The following is a 22,478-nucleotide window of genomic DNA, read 5'->3' on the forward strand; positions in this document are numbered from 1 at the left end:
CACGAATGTTATGAAGCTGTTTTCGCAGAACGCATCGCACAAATTGCGTTTAGTGATAGGGATCAGATTCTCGAATTCAAATCCTGTAAGTAGGTTTAACAACCCGATCTTCTGAATAAAATCAAAAAATTTATTGCATTTACGAACGAATTCCAATTGAGTTTCTAGTTCAAATTATCGCGCCCCCTGTGTAAAGTATTTCTGCACATCGTGATTCATCATGCACATTCATCTGCTTTGACCATGAATGCGTTTCGCTTTCCGCCAGGCCAGCAGGCAAACATTTCACTCATCCTCCATCTCGAACCAGCCGGTTACTGGGGCTGGCAACTCTCTCCATGATGCTGTTTTTTTTGATGCACAAATGCGGCAAAGCGAAATGCCATTAAAAAGAGTACACCCGGTCGCGGATCGATCGATGACGGTTGCCGTTCGGCGGACACTACGATCCGGTCCCCGAGGCCACCGTTGTTGGTTATGTGACGCACGACGACGACTTTGGTCATCGTCATCATCGCGTGTACCCACTTGGTACGCGAGTACTTACACTGCTGAAATACCTTCGCGGGGAGGATCGGGTGCAGCGAATCTTGCCTTTTTTCAAGGTACAATATTGAATATTGAATCGTGTATTTTATAAGATTTGTTTAATGCTAGTAACAAAAGAAAAGTTTCAAGGTCAATTTTTCACGTACAATGAACCAATTATATACGAGCACACTATTATATATACACCGTATACTGATTGAAAAATTAAATTCCATGTTTGTTTCCAGAAGCTTAAGTTCAGTATCAAAATAATGTGATGCTCAATAAATGCCTTTAAAAAACCTGTACTTCAAGATAATTTCATTGATCTAAAAAAAAAATGGGAAAATATTAGTATACAGTCATACCTCGATACAAGGCAACCTCGATATAACGTAACTTTTACCCCGATATAACGTAGCTTTTCAAGATGTATTGAAATTGAAAATAAATGATACAGCTACTGTTGCTTATAGTAAGTTTTAATCCAATGTGAAAATTGACCTAAATGGGCATAAGAAAGGTTTAAAAATACTTATAGGTGATGGGAAATGAGTTTTCACGCATCCTTCAGTAACAATTCACAGCCTTGCAGCAATCAAACAAATTTTTTTTTTGCTTGTTGGAATTTTCTCTAAATGAGCATAAGAATTAAACCACAGACAAACAGACATACCTCTTCGAAGAAAAATCCTTGAAAATCTTCGTCCTTATTCGAAACGTTACACTTATGCGCCACCATGTGAGCGTATTGCCCACTAACAAATTTTCGTAAAAAAGGTTTTTGGCATCACTGCCTGTGCTGATGGGTATGCACGCTTGCTTATTATTAGTCGAAATTAAATACATGATTGAAATGTTGATTACCAACGCAGCTGTAAAAATTTTGCACACAACCGTTTAAACAATAAATACTAGATTAATTTGATTTTTATTTATCTTCAACATGTAGTAATAAAATGGTGAAATTATTATTTTTTTTTGTAATTTTACTCGAACTCACGGAATGAGTTGTTTTATCGTTAGCGTGTACTTTTCATCGCGCTACTGTCGAAAATATTGTAAACAACAGAATCAGTTGATAGGATTGGATTGGATCGTTACAGCTGGGTTTTTTTTGCCATTATATCTGGATGGAAAGTATTGTACGATGAAACTTAGCAGCAACAAAGCAGTAAGTAAAATATTTTTTTTTTCTAAAATGCTTCCAGTTTTAGACAAAGATTATCTCTGCATTTGTTTCAGTATATTGTATGAGACGGATCATCTACTGCACATAAACTCCTTTATATCTTCATATGGTATATACTTGATAAGTCTGGTTTTAACGTTCCTTCTATTCTGATAAAGGAATTTGGCGAATTTTTGCTTGAATGCATTAAAACACAGGAGTCCTGTTTCAAAAGATTGTGTACTGGGAAAGGTTGACGTACCCTTTAATTTGCATAGTTCGTAAAACGGGTTGTTTACTGCGACGTTGTCGCGTTTGAAGGTCATATATTTTTTACATTTTTTGTGTTCAATTTTTGCCACAGCAGCACCGGTGATGTACATTACTCCGTTCAGTTCTTTTTAAGTATACATTTTGTTGGATTGAATATTTAGGGGCGAAAATTTATAAATGAAGCAGGATTGCAGCTCAGTTTTCTGTGTATATTCTTCACGCTCTAAATCTTCTTGAGTTATTAGAACATCGGCTCTGTCATTTTCACAATTTGTACCTGTCGCTAGTTTCTCATTTGCTGAAATAGTAGCATATTTAAATGCAGACCCGAATTGATAAGCATTCGGTGCATCGTTTCGACCACATCGTCTTCTTATTTCAGAGAAAAGATTTTCGATTACGTCCTGGTAAAGGTAATTTGTACGTAAGCTGTCGAAGAAGTAACCAGTTTTTAATTGCTTCCATAACCAAATCAGAGCGTTTATATTTCCAATAAATCCACTGAGACAGTTGGGTTTCCTTTGCTTAACCGTCAATTTTTTTTGAATCACGATCCGCCTTTAAATTCATATGAAACCAATTAGAAACTTATAAGTTTATTTAGAATGAATATTATTCGAACACATTATATTTTTTGTTATATGTTGTTTGTTTTGGTTTATGAATTGTATCATAAAATGATGAGCAATACCACTTACAAATTTTTCGTCAAAGCATGTGTTAGCTGTGTAATGCATATTCGTCAATATTTCTTTAGCTTCTTTGAGAAATTCCCAATGGTAAGAACTTTGAGTTATACTACGTCGAAAAGGCTAAAAGCAAAATTCAATTGATTTTGGTTGTTTTAATAAATGGATGGTGACTTGTTCAAGATTTTACCTTGGCAGTACTTTTGTCGATTTACGAATGAAGCTGTTGTCAATGCAGATAAAGGTAGATCCCCAGACAATGCGTAGTATTCTAGACCCACTGCGACAGAGTGACTTAACGTCCGTGTGGCTTGAACTACATTCATAGCCATAAATGGGCGAGGATTTATCAATTTCTCGGTGAGCTTTGGCACTAATCTCGGTACACATATTTGATCTTTCAGATACAGTTGTCGAATATGACTAAAGGATGCAATTTTTCCTTTAAAAACTGCATTGTGTTTCGATAGCATACTTTTCGTGATTTTAATAAGATGTGGATTATCATAAAATACTGCAATTTCTGCACTGTCTATCATGATTATTGGCTTCCTGCAACTGCTCCGGCTTCGTGAATCATTTTAACATTCGTTGTACACTGGTCTAGAATCAACGCCAATGGATATAATCCACGACCTTTTAGAGCTTGTACGGCATTTGCAATCATATTCAGTTGTTTAGTAGTTTCTAGTGAATGATGAGCCAACATATAACCAATTGCCTAATGAATTTAAAAATCAAAATATAAAATAGACGAATATCAAAAATTTACCTGCTTGAAACGTCCAGAACGACTAGCGGTGTCATTTTTAAATTTGTTCGGACTTAGAGGGCCTAATCCAGAAACCATTGTAACAATGGCTTCAGTTTTGTTTCTTTCGATCTTTTTCTGAGTTCCTGTATAAGGGAATCCGTAAAATTCAAAATGTTGGATTCCTCTTTTTTTGTTCGTCTGAGGTGCCCAAGCTCCGTTCGCAAAGCGCTAACGGTATTTCGCATTTGCTTTGCTGATTTTATTCGCCACCGCTTCTTACGATGAGTATTACGTAATTCTCTTTTAAGCTTATTTATTCTATATCGAAGTCGATTTGAATATTTTTTTTCTCTCTCATACAGTAACTTGTAATCGTATGGCACCTTATTGTCACATCCAGCAACGCTTGTTGTTTCTGTGTAACCATACGACGAAAAGCCCTCATGCGGGAGGGCATAATCTTTCTGCAATATATAAAGAAAATGTATCTGAACAATAATATGAAAAACGAACGCAAAGCATTGTCATATTCGACACTAGGGTTGGACTACTCAGACAGCAACCCTAGTAAAAACCCTACTGAAACTACAAATCTCCCCCGGGCTTGTGTGGAACGTATGGTGACTGACTTGTTAGTCGACTTTTTCACGTATCCGATAGCGTCGATATTAACAGATAGAATTTTACATAAGGAAAAACTTACCCTCATACATTGTGATCGTTCGTGAGATAAAACAAGTTCAGTATCTTCAGTTGTTGGGCTGATCTCTAGTTTTATTAACTTGGGTTTTCTTTGGATGACATATGGTTCAGGTTGTTTTTCGACGGTCAACCAATCAAAATTTTCAATATTATTAACTTGCTCATCAGCTGATTTTACTCTACTATTTTCAGTATTTCGGCACTGTATTACGCTGCAGTTAAAACTATGAAAAAGTACGTAAGTGGATGTATTTTTTTATATGAATTTTATACTTTGGTTCTTCTCTCGAGACCAGACCTTCTGCTTCATCGGGCTCAATTTCTAGGATACCTAAATACTGCTCCTCACTATTTGTATCTCCCGATTGCACTACGGATACTAATGGCGCAGCATTGCTAAGAAGCCTGAAATTTTCAACTATTATTTCCATTAGAGGAAATTTGAAAACACTATATTTACCCTGTACTCGATTGGAGAGGGTTTTTAGCATAAATACTGGAAAATGATCTGAACATATTTTATGTTTGCGCATCGCTTGAACGCCATCAGCATCAAATTTGGAAGACAGCTCGGAAGAGCCACAGAGTTTCACCCACAGCTCACACCCAGGCAGGGCAACTTCGGGTTATTATGAATTCTACTTGTTATAAATTTTCAAATTACTTACCTCTCCGATATATGCGGAAATTCGAAAAAGGATTATCCACTAGTTTTTCCTTCTCTGTTTGGGCACATAACCATCTCACACTTTCGACCCATCTTAACGTTGTTATGCTAACAAAAAAACGGTGTGATCGTGCTGCCAGTTTTTTTGGAAAAAAAATTGTCCAAATATACCAGTAGCGACACCAGCGGCATTATTGCCCACTAAGCAAAATTTCAAAATAATCGTTATTTTTCTGGTCGATGAAATCGTCATCGAGTGGCACGTCTGTTTGTCTGTGATTAAACCTTTCTTAAAATAATAATAGACAATGATAGGTGATGGGAAATAGGTTCTCGCGCATCTTTGAGCTACCATCAACAGTTTTGCATAAGAATGGTTTAAAAATACTAATAGGGGCCATCCACATCCACAAAGTTTTGTATGGACCGTGGGCATTCACATTCGCTGCGGCCTCTAGTAGAGGCTGCCTTTGTACGGTAGGGGTAGCATCAGTAGTAGGTGCTTTGGCAAGTACTTACTCCGGCAGAGAAGTTCTGCCGTAATTTGGCAACACACACACGTTTTTGGGATGCTGGCAATCAAAATTTGTCGGCCGTCGAATTTTCAGTGTGACACCAGCTTTCCACTGTGTTACCAGAAGAGTGCCTGATTTCTACTGTCAGGAATAGCACAGAGATGCGATCAACATCACATCAACAAATTGTCCTTTTCAGGACCAATTAAATGCTAAGTTTAGAGAGTTATAATTTCTCGTTCATTAATTGCATTTCATTTAGAATGTCGGAACACCTAGACAAAGGCAGCTAATCAAATGTTTGCCAGGTTTTGCTGTTTCATACCAGCTGTAAGGCAACATATTTTGTCGGATTTTTGAATGCAATGTTTCCTCTTGCGTATCGTAAAAGCTTTCTAAGAATTTTTTTTTACATCCGAAAAAATAGTAGTTACGCAAACAGGACGGAAAAATTCTACAGCCTTTAAATTAAGGATATAAAATGATAGATTTTTTTATACCGAAAACGTAGTATTCTGCGACTATTTAGGTTGTTTTTTCGTCTCGATTGATGTTTATTCGAAGATTTCTCCGTGATGAATTATCTATAGCTATGAATGCAAATGTATGTCTGTCTGTCTGTTTTGGCGTGCGTTTTTAAAAGCGACTCAGTTTCTTCTTATTGCATGCTAATGTTAATACAGTAAGGTCTTTTTTACACGATTTTTTACGCCACAGGTAATCATATACCTGTTTTAAAAATACTACAAGGTATATAGCCCTAAGGGGTTGTATGAAATGGTGACGTAGGACTAAATGTATATATTATATGCTGCGATAAATTGTTTATAGGCAACACTACCATTTATATTTGATGGTCGTTATTGTAAAACTAACGATGCATGAATACATGAAAATTTTACACTAGTAGCAGTTGCGAAAATTCTCATAACTCTTATCTTCAAGCATCTAAAGTTCTGAAAAGAACCGATTCCATTATCTTCAGTTAGAAATTCGTGCTACAGAACGCTGATGATCGCAGCATCGCTCGGTAGCAATTTTGTTTGACCGCGCATTATAAAGTTTGCTCTCCGCTGTGCCCTCCAGTAGCTGCGCCAGCTAAATATCCTGCAGCGTACGATGGTAACTGTTACTGCCGTATGCAAAATAAAGGTTACATGTTCCGCAGTGCCTGGAAGATGACTCGTATGCAACTCTCGTTTCTCAATGTCGCGTACCTCTAACAGCTGCACTGCCTTCACTATTGTGTAACAAACTAAACTGAAGCTGAATTTTCTACACGTAGTTTTTTGTATCGAGTTCAGAGTAGATCTTTGCCATTAGGGCGTGGCCACACAGCTTAGAGAAAAACAAACAAACCAAAACACTTTGTTGAGTCAATATATGTAGGCAGTGGAATTTATTTCGTCCATGTTATTATCTGTGCTCGGGAAGCAAGCCAATAACGAAGGAAATGTATGGGAAAGCTTGACCTTGGAGCTTTTCACCTTTTTCCACCTAATGGTGTAGTAAAGCAACAATGTTGAACATTATATCAAAAAATTGTTACACATTTTATCTATTCACCGACATATAAATGACTAAGATGCATTGAGTCGTTCGCTTGCTATAATCGTTTGAAATCTGACGCAACATTTGCAAGTTCCATTTTCAATTTCACACGGTGTAATCTAGTATAGAAAACAAAGACGTAGTCCTTCGTCAAGAGCAAATACAGTAATCACCCGATTATATCTGTACCCGATTTTATCTGCCCCCGATTTTATCACATTTTTCACCCGATTTTATCATCATAAAACATTTCATTAAACAAATGTCCGGGTAAACTAATTTTCTATTACGCTTCAATATTTAAGATATTTTTCATAATTCTGTGTATCATTCTCAAAATTCAACCGATGCACAATGTTACATTTTGCTGTTATCGTGCGAATAATGGAATAGTGATACAAATGTTTATTATAACCGTATACTATGTTCGGAAAAGTTTCAAAATATTTGAAAACGCATCTTTCTATGTAGAAAGCTGGGTGATCAATCCTCCTAAAAGTGAGATACAATATTTACTTTTTCATTAGATAAAAATAGACGCTTGGTGTCTTAGGCAAAGTATTAGGTGATCTCAAAACAAGAAACTTTACAGAAGACATCATGTTTCTATCTCTTACATATTGCAAGCAACATAAAGTTTTCTATGAGAAGGCATTAGAAATCGTTATTTACATTTTAAGATTTTTTTGGTTGCAATATGTGAGAGATATCAGCATGCTGTCTTCGGCAAAGTTTAGTGTTGTGAGAACATCTAATATTTTGCTTATGGAACTGCGCTACAAAGAAGCAAGTAATTCATTTTACCAATTCAAACAAAAACATGAACGAATAAAAAACTCAATTGTAATTTATTTGCAACTTTACATCGATTTTTTTAGGTTTTTTATTTTTTTAAGTTTGTTCAGAAAAGTTTTAGGCAACTGAATTATCTATCTAAAAAAATGTTTAAAAAAAATAGTGATGATCGATTTTTTGTAGTCACTTTTGTATTTGAATTTTTTTTTCAGTACAGGATCTCAAATTGAATTTTTTAAATATTTTGTATAAAAGCTCAGACAGTTTTCTCAAATGCATCCCTTGACAACTTTTCTCTAACTTTTGTCATTATTCAGGTATATCGATTTATTAAAAAACAACTGCAGCTTTTTTCATATGTTTGTACAGATGAATTTTCCAAAAAAAAAAAATTAAAATCGCTGATTTTACGTATTTAGTTATTGATTTAACATCTTCATTAAAAAAAATAAAATTTTAAAAATTTCCCGATTTTATCACTTTCCCTATTTTATCACGCCAAAAATCATCAGGGTGAGATGTAATCGGGTGATCACTGTATGTGTTTCATTTATGTGGAACCACCTCCCCTATTAAGCCAGAAGAGGTGTCAAACCATCATTAAAACACTTTTTGTACTTTAAAACGCTCACTTTCCATATTTGGTTCCATTTGCATGATTAGTTCTTCAGTTATGTAGAAAAGTGGGATTCATTTGTATGAATGTAGAATCCCCATAGAAAAATTTCTTGCTCTCAAAAAAACCCTCACATCCCAAGTTTGGTTCCATTTGCTTGATTAGTTCTTGAGTTATGCATGTCACAAATGTCACATAAAATGAATTAATTTTTTTTTTCAAAAAATTTAACTTTTTTTTTCTTGATTTCTCCATGACTAGACTGATTCCATTGTTTGGGTAAACTTTTGAAGTTTTTATAAAAAAATAGATTTAAAAAAATGAGCTTTTTTAGATATCTGATATTGATTTTTTCTTTTAACTTTTTTTCGAATAAAATTTTTTTTAGAGTGTATTTTTTTTTTTTTGAAAGACAAATTTGCCATCTACAACTTTGCCGTCATGCCGATCAAACAAACCGGTTTGGCTCTAAAAATATTTGTAATCATCAATCCCTTACCAAAATATCGTTTTTAAATAGCTTCCCAAAAATGAGTCGTGTTTCAAAAAATTAAACCAATAGCACAAAATGACATCTTCTACTCATACAAACATCAATGCAGTTTCAGCCGAATAAAAAAATGGTCGATTAAATTGGTTGCCCGTTTTTTTGTGGAATTGCTCTATAGTTTTGAGAAATTCTACTCTGGAGTAACAAATACTGTGAAGGAGTTACAGCCTTCCAAATCAAACCTTGCTCGGAAAGTCACCTCAGTTCAAATCGATGTCAACCCACGATACCAAGAGATTCTGCCGGCGAAGAAAATTTAAAAAAAAAAATTGTGAAATTATCATGAAACCCAGATTTTTAACAGCATTGTAACGAGCAATGAATTATTTTGACCGTTTTACTGCAGTTTATTGCTCGGAAATGCTGTTTTTGACCGTCTTGCTCAATTTTTTAAAGCGAACATTATCAACATTTTTTTCGACGTAACACGATTCAATTCAACTTTTATTTTATTGCGATCAACTTGGCATTTTTCGAGTAAACTTTGAACACCATTTCTTTTTATATGCATATATGCATTTTTTCGAGTTTCGTGACTTTAAATGTATGGATCTTCGCCAGTTTTAGTATCAAGTAGGCGTCTTAGCTTATTCATCTCAGCGGGCTCAATTTAAAGGTCTCTCGGTGGCCGGATGCTCAGAAAAGATCACACCACCTACCTTGGTGGATGGGATCAGCATCTTCCTACTAACACTAGCCATTTCCTTTGATAGTTGTGGATGATGTAGAGGTTCCTTTGTCTATAGTAGCTGCAACGTTATTGATTATTTAAAAATGAGATCACCAGGAATTGCACACGAAAATGATTTGCTGTTCCTAGACATCATTTTGACTGTTCTTTGTGTAGTTCCAATTGATTATGATCAATCGCGGGCCCATTAAATTTGTTTTACTATACTATACTTTTGCAGATGCTAGATTTATTCCAGTTTCACTATATTATGTTTTTCCAAGAGAAGTTTCATATCGTCGACATAAACGAGAATTTTCAAGAGCAAAAGAGATGTCGGTGAAAAATAAAATGATAATGAAGAAATCGAACCTTCAACTGTGTCATAAACGCAGGTGGAATTCCGTCTCGACCTGAACCTTCAGAGGCATCTAATGCATTAATGTCGTAAAGATTTTTTGAAATAAAACTTTACTTTTACTTTTTGTATTCTAAATGTAGTTACATATCGAGTATTGACCCGTTCTGATTTACGATTTTTATTATACGATTCCGTTTCCCAATCAACATTAGATCAAATTTAAGATGAGCTGCCACGAAACTGCTAAGAAGATAGCTCTCTTGGGCGTTGATTTAGTTTTTGTTTCATACACACCGTTTCATTCAATCTAGGTTTCAGCGAGAAACTATTTTACGAATTGTCACTGTCTGTTCGTCCACTAGTTGCAACAGAGAACACGAGAATCACGTCCATTGTCCACAGCGAAAGCCCTCTGCCCTTGCCCACCTGTGGTATTTCCACAAATAAATGAACAACTCACACGCGGCGTCGCACAATATCCACACGGCACGCGTCTCCCGTACCAAATTGTAGCACGTTAAATACAAGGAAAACGGAACGGTACGAAAGTAGAAAGTGTACACATAAACATCATCGAAGCGAGTGTTTACAGTCGCGCAGTGAAATGGCAGAGTTTCGGACCTGTTTGAACGTGAGAAACACTTTTTCAAAAAGATTTTAGCAAATCTTAACCGTAGAGTTTAAGAGTAGGATAAAAATACGCTCAACACCCTTTTCGGATGACGTGGGAGCGTATCTCTTATTCATTCCAAGCTAGTATTCACTTTCTCACAGGATTTTACTTCGTGAGTCGCATCGTTTTGTTTGCATGCAACTCGATAAGTTTAGATCATCATTTCCGCAGACATACCGTAATGCCTCTTCTTCTGCTGCGTGCCCGATTCCATTCCATCATCGTTGCGCGGATGAGGTTAGCTCGTACGAATGCCTGCAACGCTTGAGGGTCCCACTGTATCACGTCATCAACGAGCGACGCACGCCCTACCATTGCCTAACGTTACGCGTTCTTCCATCAGCGTCGCCTGCTTGTGTGGATGGATGAAAACGAGTTCGGATGCCGAAACAGACGATTCGTGACCTTGATACAGTTACTGAAACTGAGGCCACCACACCACCAGCAAGCATCATTATGACGCTTTTCGTTATCCAGTTGATTAACGACGCCGGATCACGCGCTCCGCTTCAACAGTATCTACATCGCTCATTCTAATTAAAACCTCCGTGGTGTTCCTCATATCCTATGCAATAACAACAAACTAAAATCCGGAATAGCTTAATCTGTCGAGTCGCTCTAAGTTAAACAGTTGAGAACACTTTTTTATCCCGGTGTAGTCAAGAAACTTATCATTGGCTTCAATTAAACTACACCCGATATAAATGGCTTTATGACACCATTCATACCAAAGCCACACTTAAAAGGTCATCCGTTTGGCGCCAGAATGACGGCGCCCGTTAGCGCACGTCTGAAACCGCGCCGATGATGGTGCTTCTGATTGAAGGAGGTTCGTACTCCCCGGTCTACTGTTATGCTAAGCCGCATTGAACAGAGCAACTGAGCCAGAACATATCTGTATCTGTTTTTGTTTCAAAACAACCTCGACTGACGGTTTGAATGTGGCACGCAAAACAACTTCAGCCAAAGGCTGTCCGCCTGCTAATGCCCAACCGGAAGTTGATTACCCATTCAAAGTAATCGTTAGCTCGCAAAAAGAATCTTTTCGAACCTGTTGTTTTTTTTTTTTTCGCAAACAGCTAAGTAGGTGGTGACTAAATTTCAAAGTAATGACGTCACTGAGCAAGTTTTATTCACTTCCGCTGTATCGTTATTCTCTACTTTTTGACGTTGCGCAACGCCAAAACGCAGGTGCAACGCCACGACGAAATCGCTACTAATAATAATGATCTTATTTTATCTTTTCTCCGCAGAAAACCCGAAAGATTGGTCCGACCACGCACTCTGGTGGCCAGCGAGGAACATGTGGCTGACCAGAACAAAATCCACACTCGATCAGGTGGGACTGCATGCGGACGCCCTGTTGCACTTCACGCCCATGCACAAAACACTCCGAGTACAGGTAAGCGGCGATGCCTTCCATCGCGTCGTAATGCGGTTTGTTATTATTAGATTTTTAAATCACGAGCACATTGACTGGGCGGCTGTGTTTTTTTCTGTTCCGATGTCTCACGAGATATCATTAGACGAAGTGTTTAGCATGAATGTGTATCATACATTGGCGGAACGGATTTCGACGCTGGGTCTTAGAAGTATGACAAATGGAACATCAAAAATTGGATGTATAGAATATATCCTACGCACATCCCCGAAAGCAGATGTCATGGCCTTGTCAGTTTTTCAATTGTTCTCTTATTTCTGATCCTAATCATATCTATTGCTTGGAACTCAACACGGCGGATAAACTTCATTCGTACAACATGCAATGTACTATCTTATGAACATTATGTTGCAAGCAATTCAAATCGAAACAAAGTGTACCTATGATATTATTTGAAAATTGTTGTTCAACAATGACTATAAAACATTCAATCAAAATTTTTGGATTTAACGCTCGCTTATTAAAAGCGAAAAAAAGGAGCTCTCACATTCGGAACACTTAATAAAAAACACATTACCTAAACTTTTTTCAAAACAAATAGGAAATTAAAATATTATCCAAATCACGTGCTTCATTCCCGAATCAAACATCACGCTCTTCCTATTTTAAAACAAGAGTTATTGAAACATCGAGATGTGAAGCTCAAACTGAACATAAGATTTAACTTTTTCACCATTCCAACGTACGACAAAAACTCCTACTAAAAAATCTTCTTGATTTTTTTTTGTAGTTGATTATTTCAACGCTAAGCACCGATCTTTTAATAATTTCTTTAGCTATTCCAATGACGAAAATGATTGTTCCTCATGACTTTTTTTATTTTATTTCCGAGTAAATGTGTTTCTTCTGTAAGAAATTCATCTGCGATCGATGCGATTTTTTCCATATCACATGATGCCAGTTCTAAGCCCCATGAGCTCTGTGTTTAATTATGATTATGACAAAGATAATTGGGAATGATATAAAACTCATGCTGAGTAAATTTTCAATAATAAATTGGTCATGCAAAACGAAGTAAATATTGATTACGCTTTGGAAGGTTTAAATTGCGTAATTATTGATGTCCGAATTTAGTTTGTTGCAAACCCTGAAATGGTATTTATTTCTCCAATGATTGACGAAAATCTGCAGTATTTTATACGTCTTTAAATAAAAATCAACGCCCTGGTAGACTTCGTAGCCGCAAAGTTACAGAGTCCGCTTTGGCAAGCGGATGTCCATGGGATATCACCGGACGTACGCATGAGTTTGTTCTCAGGTGTTGAATTCTACGAAACCTCGACAATTACCTCTCGACAAAAATATGGTCCTCTTACAATAAACGGAACTCTCATTTGGAAACTCCCCATTGCATATGGCGATAATATTATAATATAGCGTAGTAAGGAAAGGTCAAGGGGAGCTGCGTAGCCGCAAGGTTACAGAGTCCGCTTTGTCAAGCGAATGGTCGTGGGTTCGAATCTTAGTAGAATCAGGCCATCCAATGTCAAAAAGGACTTAAGCATGGGTTTATTCTCAGGCTCTCCACTAGTTACCCTTCCTTTACGCTGAAATCTACAATCCCTTTGCGTAACTTCCTCTTAACAAAAAATAAGTCCCTCTTATCAATAAAACTGGCCAGAAGGACGCACGACGGAACTTCTCCAGGGAATTATAATTGGTGACATTTGGCAAGAGAAACGAGTGTCGGTATAGTAGAACAGTAAGCGTGTAAGGAACAGTATCACATTACACACAAGCACTGATGAACAATAATAATAAGCATGCCACTTCTCAATAGCGGTATTGCTATTAACAGAAGTGCGGTATACAGCAGACACCCGGGCATATCTCACAATAGATTTACGATTCTGGTCGCAGTGAGGAAGTCCATACAGGAAAAAAAAGAAAGGGTGAAAAAGCAAACTCACAAGCACGAGTTAAAATAATCATGTCACTTACTCTCATTAGTGATAATGCTAATAATAGAAGTGCGGAACACAGCAAACTCGCAGTGATGAGTCCATACATAAATAAAAAAAAACATCAACGGCCGCGGATTTCAAAATTCCAATGAACGAAAAGCTTCATGACTTGCCCAGTGTTCATAATTTTAATTTGCGTTTTGTGAATCCAATTTAAGTTGAAGTCACTCCTGATAGATTAACTTTTTTAGAATGATGATACGATGCGTATGATGCGAGCCTATAAATCTGAAGGCAATTCCACTGGAGCTGCTTCCCTAGACATGTGAAGAGCATTCAACAGCGTTTGGCATTCGGGTTTAATTCTAAATTATTTTTCAATTCTTATAATCAAAATGTTGGAGGATTATTAACTGATAGACCTATGCTTGTTGTTTGCCTGAATTCAAAATCTGATCTTAGATCCAGTCCTGTACAACATATTCACTTAAGATTTTCTTGATTTACCTTCAGGGCGCACTAAGTTATTGATCTGTGATGACAAAATTCTTGTGTTGAAATAGTTACAGATATTTTTCTAATCACTCGCAAAAGTGGAAAACTTCTCTCAATGTCGCTAAAACTCAACTGATCTTTTTTCTGTATAAGCCTAGAGCTTCTTTTCTCAAATCAAACAACAATTAAGTTATTCAGATGAAAAAGGTTATTGAGGTCGGTGTGATAAGTTTAAGTAGTTGAGACTAATTTAAGATAAAAAACCTATTTTCAAGGAGCATAATAAAGCGAGTTTCTAAAGAGTTACCCTTGCATTAGCATCAATAAGGGTGTCCCAAAAAAAATCGAAAAAGCTACGAAACCACTCTTTTGCACTTTTTGCAATTCTGGTCGATTCCCATATTCTTCCTTTTTTATTTTTGCAAGGTTATTTTCAAATATTTCACATGGTTTGATTCAACATCGCACGCAGTTATAGAGCCCATTAAACACCACAAAAAGTGAATTTTCCCATAATTTTTAGATGAAATCATTTCAAACACATACAAATGAAATTTTCAGTCCAAAACAGAAACTTTTACTGGAAAGCGGGATTCATTTTTAAATAAAGAAAGATCCTTGATATCTTATCGGGGGGCTGAGATATTGCCAATTTTTTATAAGTGATGGAAAACTAAGCAATTTTACAAATATTTCAAATAACTTTTTTAAAGTTTGAACGAAAATTGTGATTTTTAGTGTCTTCTCATAGAAAACTGTGTGTTGCTCGTAGTATGAAAGAGATAGAAACATGATGTCTTTGGCAGAGTTTCTTGGTATGAGATAACCTAAAACTTTATCGAAGACAGCTTGCGTCTGTCCCAATCTGATTGAGAAATAAATTTTCCTTCTCATATTGGTGGATTAATCACCCATCATTCTACATTAATAGAAGCGTTTTTGAGTTTCCTGAAACTTCCCGTACATACGTTATGACTATAATAAACATTTAAATCACTATTTAGGTAATTAATCACACAAACGACAGAATAAAATACAGTTCTACGGAGATATTGAGCTTTCGTGGCATTTTTATACACATGCTTTCCACATGTTTTCCATCACATGAAAAAATGTCAATATCTCAGCTCCCCAATAAGATATTTAGGATCTTTTTATGTGAACTTTCGTCAAGAATCCTGCTTTTCAGTAAAAATTTCAGTTCATGACTTTTTTTTGTATGTGTTTCAAAGGGCTTTATCTAAAAATTATTAGAATAAATCACTTTTTTGTGATGTTTGATGGGCTCTGTGAGCCAAATAACTGAATACAATGCCAAAACCATGTATAATATTTAAAATTGACAATACAAAAATAGAAAAATTTATGGAGAGAATCGAGCAGAATGGCGAAAAGTGCAAAAGAGAGGTTTAAAGTTTTAAAAAGTCAATTTTCCATAATTCATGTTGGGCAACCTGAAAACATTTTTTTAGAAAGTCGAAATGTTTTACAAAAATATTAAAAATACCATAACCTTTCAATTTAGGGTTGAGCACCTTGACTTTTTCAACATCGATTTTTTTGGGACAGCCTCAATATGCCTATCAACAAGGTAAATCTACACGCAAAAGTTGGATGGTGCGAAACCAGTACAAAATTGTGCGTTTTTAGCGCAATTGTTGATGTAATTCGGAACCAGTACAATGATTGCGTGTTGGGCATAACGCAATCATGGCTCTAGCGTTTCTCCAATGTATTTGGCAGCTCCAAACTACTACACCTAAACAGTTTCAACTGGTATCAAGCAGCATTGCAAAGCGAGCGAGAAGCAAAACCATTCTCTTCCTTTCTGCTTGAGGACGAGACATGTGCTACGCTTTTCAAGTCTTTTGCACACACGCTTTCGAGATACTTTTTCTTCTTCATGCATTCCTCTGAATAGCAGCAAGCACGCACCGACAGTATGAGTGAGACTAACAACACTGGTATCAAGTATGTACAGCACGGTGTCTCGCTCATTTCGTGAAGCAACGAGATATCGCCTTGCGCGTCGCAATCCGAACCGAAAGAGAAGCGAAAGAGCAACCGCAAATTGTATGTGACATGTCTAGTCTTGTCGCACATACATGGAAATTCTACGAGCGAGAGAGAAATTCCTCTCGTCGCTTGAGAAAAAAGCGCGTGCACAGAATGACAAATAATAATTATTCACAATTTACAAGTGTTGCCATAAAAAATCCGCAACGCTTTTGTGGCTTTGTGGAATGGAGGGTTCTGCTAGTTTTGCGGTGAAGCTGGCGTTGATTTCAAAATGTTGTGAACAGAATTTTGTTTCGTGTTTCGTCGGTATATGATACATATTCTGAACTGTAGCGTTATGCGTTTCACACATTTATTGTGCGATTTCTGTGCAACATTTGTGCGAATCGGAAAGACACAATGATTGTACAAGACTTCAACTTTTGCGTGTACTAAAACCGCGAAAAGTCACTGAAATATAAACAGACGGCGGTCAGCGCTTTTCTTGATATTGAGGGAGTTTTCGATAACACGTCCTTTGCAACAATTTACGCGACTCAACAAAATAGAGAGAGCGACGATACTACAATGAGCTGGATCCAGTAGAGCAGTGAAACGGTGTCGTCAGGGAGGAGTTCTCTCTCCACTGTTATGGTCACTCATGGTAGACGTTCTCCTAACCAAGCTATCGCAGCTAGGCTACAAAGTCATTGATTATGCGAATGTTCTTATTGTTCGGGGAAAATGTGATGCAACTCTATCTAGTCGTATGCAAACGGCTCTTTACACCACCTCGCAGTGATACTTAGAAGAAGGGCTGAACATTAACCCCCGCTAAGACAGTCACTTCACTATACTCTTTACCAAGCGAAAGATGCATTCAATCTTTCTTCCGCTAATAATTGGAGTAAGACTAAGCTTTAGCAATGAGACCAAATATCTTGAAATCATTCTCGATAAGAACCTGAGCTGGACAACTCAACTAGACTACGCTATCAATAAGGCAACTTCAGTTTTCTGGGCTTTTGCAGTACACTGTTCGGCAAGACTAAAACCACAATTAGTGCTCTAGTCTTACATCATCATTGCTCGGCCACGTATTACCTACGCAGCCCTCGTAATGTGGCCCAAGGAAAGGACATTACAGACAAAACTCACTGCCTCTACATCTCCATGTGAAAAAGGAGGGACAGCTTGGCGCACTAAGGCTGCGAAAAAATACAACAACGTCTTTAGTAACAACAGTCTTGGCTTGGATGAAAGCGAAGCCAAACTAACAGATCGCTCAATGTGGAACAATGGAGGGCCGAGTCTTCAATCGGGCACCATCCGTTTCTAAACGGATAGTTCAAAAACTGGATCCTAGACTAGATCAGAGATCAGACGGGGCATTAAAGTCTGCCACATGAGTTTCCAGATTAGCCTGGAAGTGCATTGCAACTTTCTCGAATCAACAAAGTTATGCAACTTTGGGTACCTGCACAGAACAGATATGCAACTTCGAACAAAATTCTGCAGCAAATCGGTGCCCAAACTTTCGCATTCATTTTTTGCTGTTCCATCCTACATTGATTTTACAGTGCATCGTTCGAACAGTTCGCTCCAATAGTTTGAACATGCACAAAAAAACTTTTTTTTTTGTTTCAATGACCAGGCAAAAAGGTGATCTTGAATAGTTGAATCTATCAAAATCAAGTTAAGACAGGACCGCATTCAAGGGATCTTTAAATCGGAAATTCAGTAGCAATTCACAATCAACGTCAATAGAACAAATTAAACTAGAAATCTTTCAACCATTCAAACATTGTTTAACAAATGTTCTTGGATCGTACACCTTCGCGACTGTTGGAACTATTTTAACCAGTTAGTTGATTTACTTGAATATTTTCGTTGGACTTGGAAACCGAATTTATCGACCAACAATATTTTTTCTCGTACCGTTTTTATACCTAACATTGCGAGTATTGCATATCAGACGCGCTATACACAGCACTGCTTACGATATTAGGTACAATGTAAATTAATGACTATCGTTAGTCAAGATATTCAGTTTTCAACTTGGGCAACAATGAAATTCATTAAAAATATATCTACATAAAAACCGTTGCACGTGTGCGGGTGGCACTGTACGATTATCATGAAAAGGCACCCTCGCTATACCAGTACCGGGGAGAACAAAGGATTCTCTCGACGAAAACGCGGCGAGAGCTCATGCAGTCCTTTTGGCTGAATAAATGGAATATAAGCGTAATAGAATTTCGAGTGTAAAATGCGTTTCCTTCACCGCTAGATGTCGATACTTAAAATAAAGAGATTTTGTCTCGTTTTTGGTTCTTCAGTTGAACAAATGTGGTACCTGGTTACTGCGGAATCGTAGGAAATGAACATGCCGACAGCCTAGCAAGACAAGGATCTGTTCAGCAACTCATTGGACCTAAAACGATTCTGGGTATCTCCAGTCTCCACATCCGCCATTAAAGGCGATCTAAGTACATGAGAAAAGCTAGAAATAGCATCTCATTGAAAACAAGCGCTGGGTTGCAAACAAGCTAAACAGTTTATCTACCCCAACCTTGCGATTACCAAAAAGCTACTTAGTTTAACTCGTGAACTACGCGATATCACGTGACTCTTCACTGGACACTTTGCTGCTCTTCATCATTTCAAGAAAATCGGCAAAGTCCCAACGGTCCCAACCGACAATTGCCGCTCTTATAACACTGAACCTGAGAGCTCACCGCATCTTCTTTGCTTTTGCGAGGCTCTTGCTTCATCGAGGTTCAACTTCTTCGGAAGTTACCCCTCAACTCTATACCAAATATGCACTGCCGTAATCTCGCACCATTTCTGGGGTTCTTATGCCAATTGGTTCGTTATTTGAAGACCCATTTTTTGATATCTTTCTTTTAGTTGTTACTTATTCGTACGTTACCTAAAATCAAGAAAACATAATGACGTATGCACCATTTCAATACAAAAGTGACAAGTAACCCGTTCGTGCTATGCTATCAGCCGATTTTTCAGGCACTCCTGAACGTGCATCTCTTGATTGATGGTTCCCGTAGTGATCCAAAATGCTGCTTTTTAGACCACATGTGCCTCTGACCTGCCAGATAAGGTATTTATTCGGGAACTTCGATAGTTTGATGATTTTGAAAATTGCGGTTACTTTTCTTTTCCTGATGCAGTATAAAACTCCTGTACCGGAAGCGGCTTGAAATCCGTCTCACATAAGATTCGTGGCTCAGACTACACAATCAAACGTTGTGAACAGAATCGTGTACAGTTTTCGAGATCGCTGCTTTAGCGACGTGTTTTGTTTGTAATCTCGGTTCGGCAACTTCGCCTTCCTGAACGTCGACAACCCGTCTCATTTCATTGAGCTGACATTGAGCTTGCCTGCGACGTCCTGGACGAAGAGATTAGGATTTCGCTTATATTTCGCCCCCAACTTCATCGTCGTCGCTGCCACGTCCAGATTACGTTTGCCGCCGTTTTCAGAACGTTTGTCGCGGTCGATTTGGCCACATCCAGCAATTTTGTCAACTTGGCGAGCGGAAACGTCGGATTTTTTTTTTGGCACGAGCAAAACTTTGACACACTGCTCCATTTGCTTGGACGGTGAAAACTTATCATAGCTTATCGATTTATAAAAATAACTTCAGTTTTTTTCGAATGTTGATAATAAATTTTCAAAAAAAAACATGCAAAGTTGTTGAGGGTAAGGCCTACGTACCTAAAAAAGTTTCATCCCGGCACTATACACTTTGTGATTGAAAACCAGAATAAGAATGGTGTAATTTTACTGCACCTTCAAGCAAAAAAATGTTAATACAAGCAGCAACATTCTGGCCGCTAGAATCAAGTCACCCGTTAGCTAAACTCCGCCCGACCCTGTCTTTCGACATCCATGCTAATATGGTGTGGGACGACACTGCGATGCTGGGACAGCAGAACTGGGCACCTATAGGTTAAAAACCATGGTTGGATTTACGTTGGCGCAAGCGCGTAAATACCATTACTTCAAAGATATTTTTATGAATGAAACACAGTCTCCATATGGTAGCAACTGTTGTTGGGTCCCTATAGTTTTTTTTTCTGAATGAACACGACCGAACAAACGAACAAACGGATATTGGCGGTGCGTGGGCGGTAAGCGGTTTTGCAACAGGTCGATATTAGGGGGGAAACACGACAATCAACCTTTCCATTCTGAATCAATTAAATGCTCGAGTGTAGGCCGCGCACACTGAAAATATTCCACTCTCAGGTGACACAATTTTGAACCAGTATGTGTGTCTGTTTATCTATTCACCTGCAGATGCCAGATTTGCGATACCTAGACTGTCGAGTTGATTTCTCCATCAAGACGTTCGGTGCGGTGGTGGCGCTGTGCAAAGATCTCGGCATTCGACACCCGGAGGAGCTGTCCCTGTGTAAACCACTGGAGCCGGGCCACTTGAAGAAAAATTATTCCGAATGGCCAAAAAAGAAAATCCCGATCGAGCAGAATGGCAACGGGCGTGAGTTCGTGCATCCGGCCCCCGATACAAACACTTTCATACCGGCCACCGCAGCCAACTTTCACGGCAGCAACGGTAGCCTAGATGGCCCGACAAACGGTGGTCCATTTTCCTGTGCACCGGTACAGCATCCACACTACACAACGACTAGGCCTACGCTGCAAAGCACTCCGATCAGTTCTCCCACAGGGGTAAGTTTCTGATTGAAATATTTTCGCAGCAATTAATTTTTGTTTCTCTCCGGCAGACTTTAAGGCACAATTACACTAACGGTCACACTTCATTCAATGAATCATCCTCCAGTTTGGGTGACGCGATCGACAATCTAGCCTACAGTCCTTGTGCGCCGAGCCCGGAAGCAAGGTCGCGGCTTGTCAAGCCGAAAACACTGATCGAGCGGGCCCGCATGAACGTTGGCTGGCTCGATTCGTCGCTGTCGATAATGGAGCAGGGCATTCGCGAGTTCGACACACTTTGCCTGCGCTTCAAGTATTACACCTTTTTCGATCTGAACCCCAAGTATGATCAGGTGCGCATTAATCAGCTGTACGAGCAAGCCAAGTGGCAGCTGCTGAACGAAGAAATCGAATGTACGGAGGAGGAAATGCTGATGTTCGGTGCGCTGCAGTTCCAGGTGAACCTGCAGAATGAGGTGCCCCAGCCGGACTCGGGCATTGACACATCCAGCCTGGACAATGGAGCGGACGACGACGTGGATGCAGCATTGCGCGAGCTGCAGATAACACTCGAAGGGCCAAACAATGGACACAACGCGGGCGATATCACACATATACCCGAGCTGACGGACTATCTACGATTTTTGAAGTGAGTAAAAAAAAACTTTGACTTCGAAAAGTAGTAACTGATAATTCTATTGTTTTCAGGCCGAAAAAATTCACTTTAAAAGGATACAAACGATACTGGTTCACCTACAAGGACTTGCATTTACATCTGTACAAAAGTCGGGATGACGCCCGGTCCAACAATCCGCCCCAGGTTACTATTAATCTTCGTGGCTGCGAAGTGACACCGGAGGTAAACTTGTCGCAGAACAAATTCAACATCAAGCTAGAGGTGCCTCTCGAGCAGAACACGAACAGTGAAATGTGGATCCGCTGCGACAGCGAGGATCAGTACGCGAAATGGATGGCCGCCTGTCGGCTAGCGTCGAAAGGGCGCTCCCTGGCGGACAGTTCGTACGACAGCGAAGTGTCCAGCATTAAGTCGTTCCTGAGCATGCAGAAGCCGGCCCAAGTGACGGCGGTTGCGATCAATCCAAACAACATCGACCCGAACGAATATCTCTCGCCGCGGTACGCCAAAAAGCTGAAAAATAAGGGCGTCATGCGGATGCTGGAGGCACACGCTAACGTTAAGGATCTCGGGCTGATCGACGCCAAGTTGAACTACATTCGGGCATGGCAAAGCTTACCAGAGTTTGGAGTCACACTGTTCGTGATCAAGTTCGATGGACACAAGAAGGAGGAGTTGCTGGGTGTGGCTAGCAATCGCATCATGAAGATGGATATCAATACCGGCGATCATCTGAAGACATGGCGCTACAATACTATGAAGGTTTGTTCGTTAGACTAACCAGCGCAA

The 22,478-nt window shown here is 38.7% G+C and overlaps 1 protein-coding gene and 1 long non-coding RNA gene across 2 annotated transcripts in view; one reads left to right on the top strand and one right to left on the bottom strand.

The window, feature by feature from the left end:
• The window catches only part of LOC129725992 (unc-112-related protein-like), a 44,341-nt gene that overhangs the window by 20,851 nt on the left and 1,012 nt on the right, over nt 1–22,478 (top strand). Inside the window, exons 2-5 of the mRNA XM_055682503.1 lie at nt 11,769–11,917; nt 20,675–21,067; nt 21,124–21,701; nt 21,761–22,451. Of these exons, the coding sequence (XP_055538478.1) occupies nt 11,769–11,917; nt 20,675–21,067; nt 21,124–21,701; nt 21,761–22,451 (1,811 nt within the window). The remainder of the gene's footprint in view (nt 1–11,768; nt 11,918–20,674; nt 21,068–21,123; nt 21,702–21,760; nt 22,452–22,478) is intronic.
• Nucleotides 1,803–6,120, bottom strand: LOC129726011 (uncharacterized). Its single transcript, XR_008728228.1, has 3 exons — nt 3,434–6,120; nt 2,852–3,382; nt 1,803–2,784 (listed from the first exon to the last, which is right to left on the bottom strand). It is a non-coding gene; the product is annotated as an uncharacterized LOC129726011 (long non-coding RNA).

The sequence above is a fragment of the Wyeomyia smithii genome, chromosome 1, assembly GCF_029784165.1.
Source record: "Wyeomyia smithii strain HCP4-BCI-WySm-NY-G18 chromosome 1, ASM2978416v1, whole genome shotgun sequence".
Lineage (NCBI taxonomy): Eukaryota > Metazoa > Arthropoda > Insecta > Diptera > Culicidae > Wyeomyia > Wyeomyia smithii.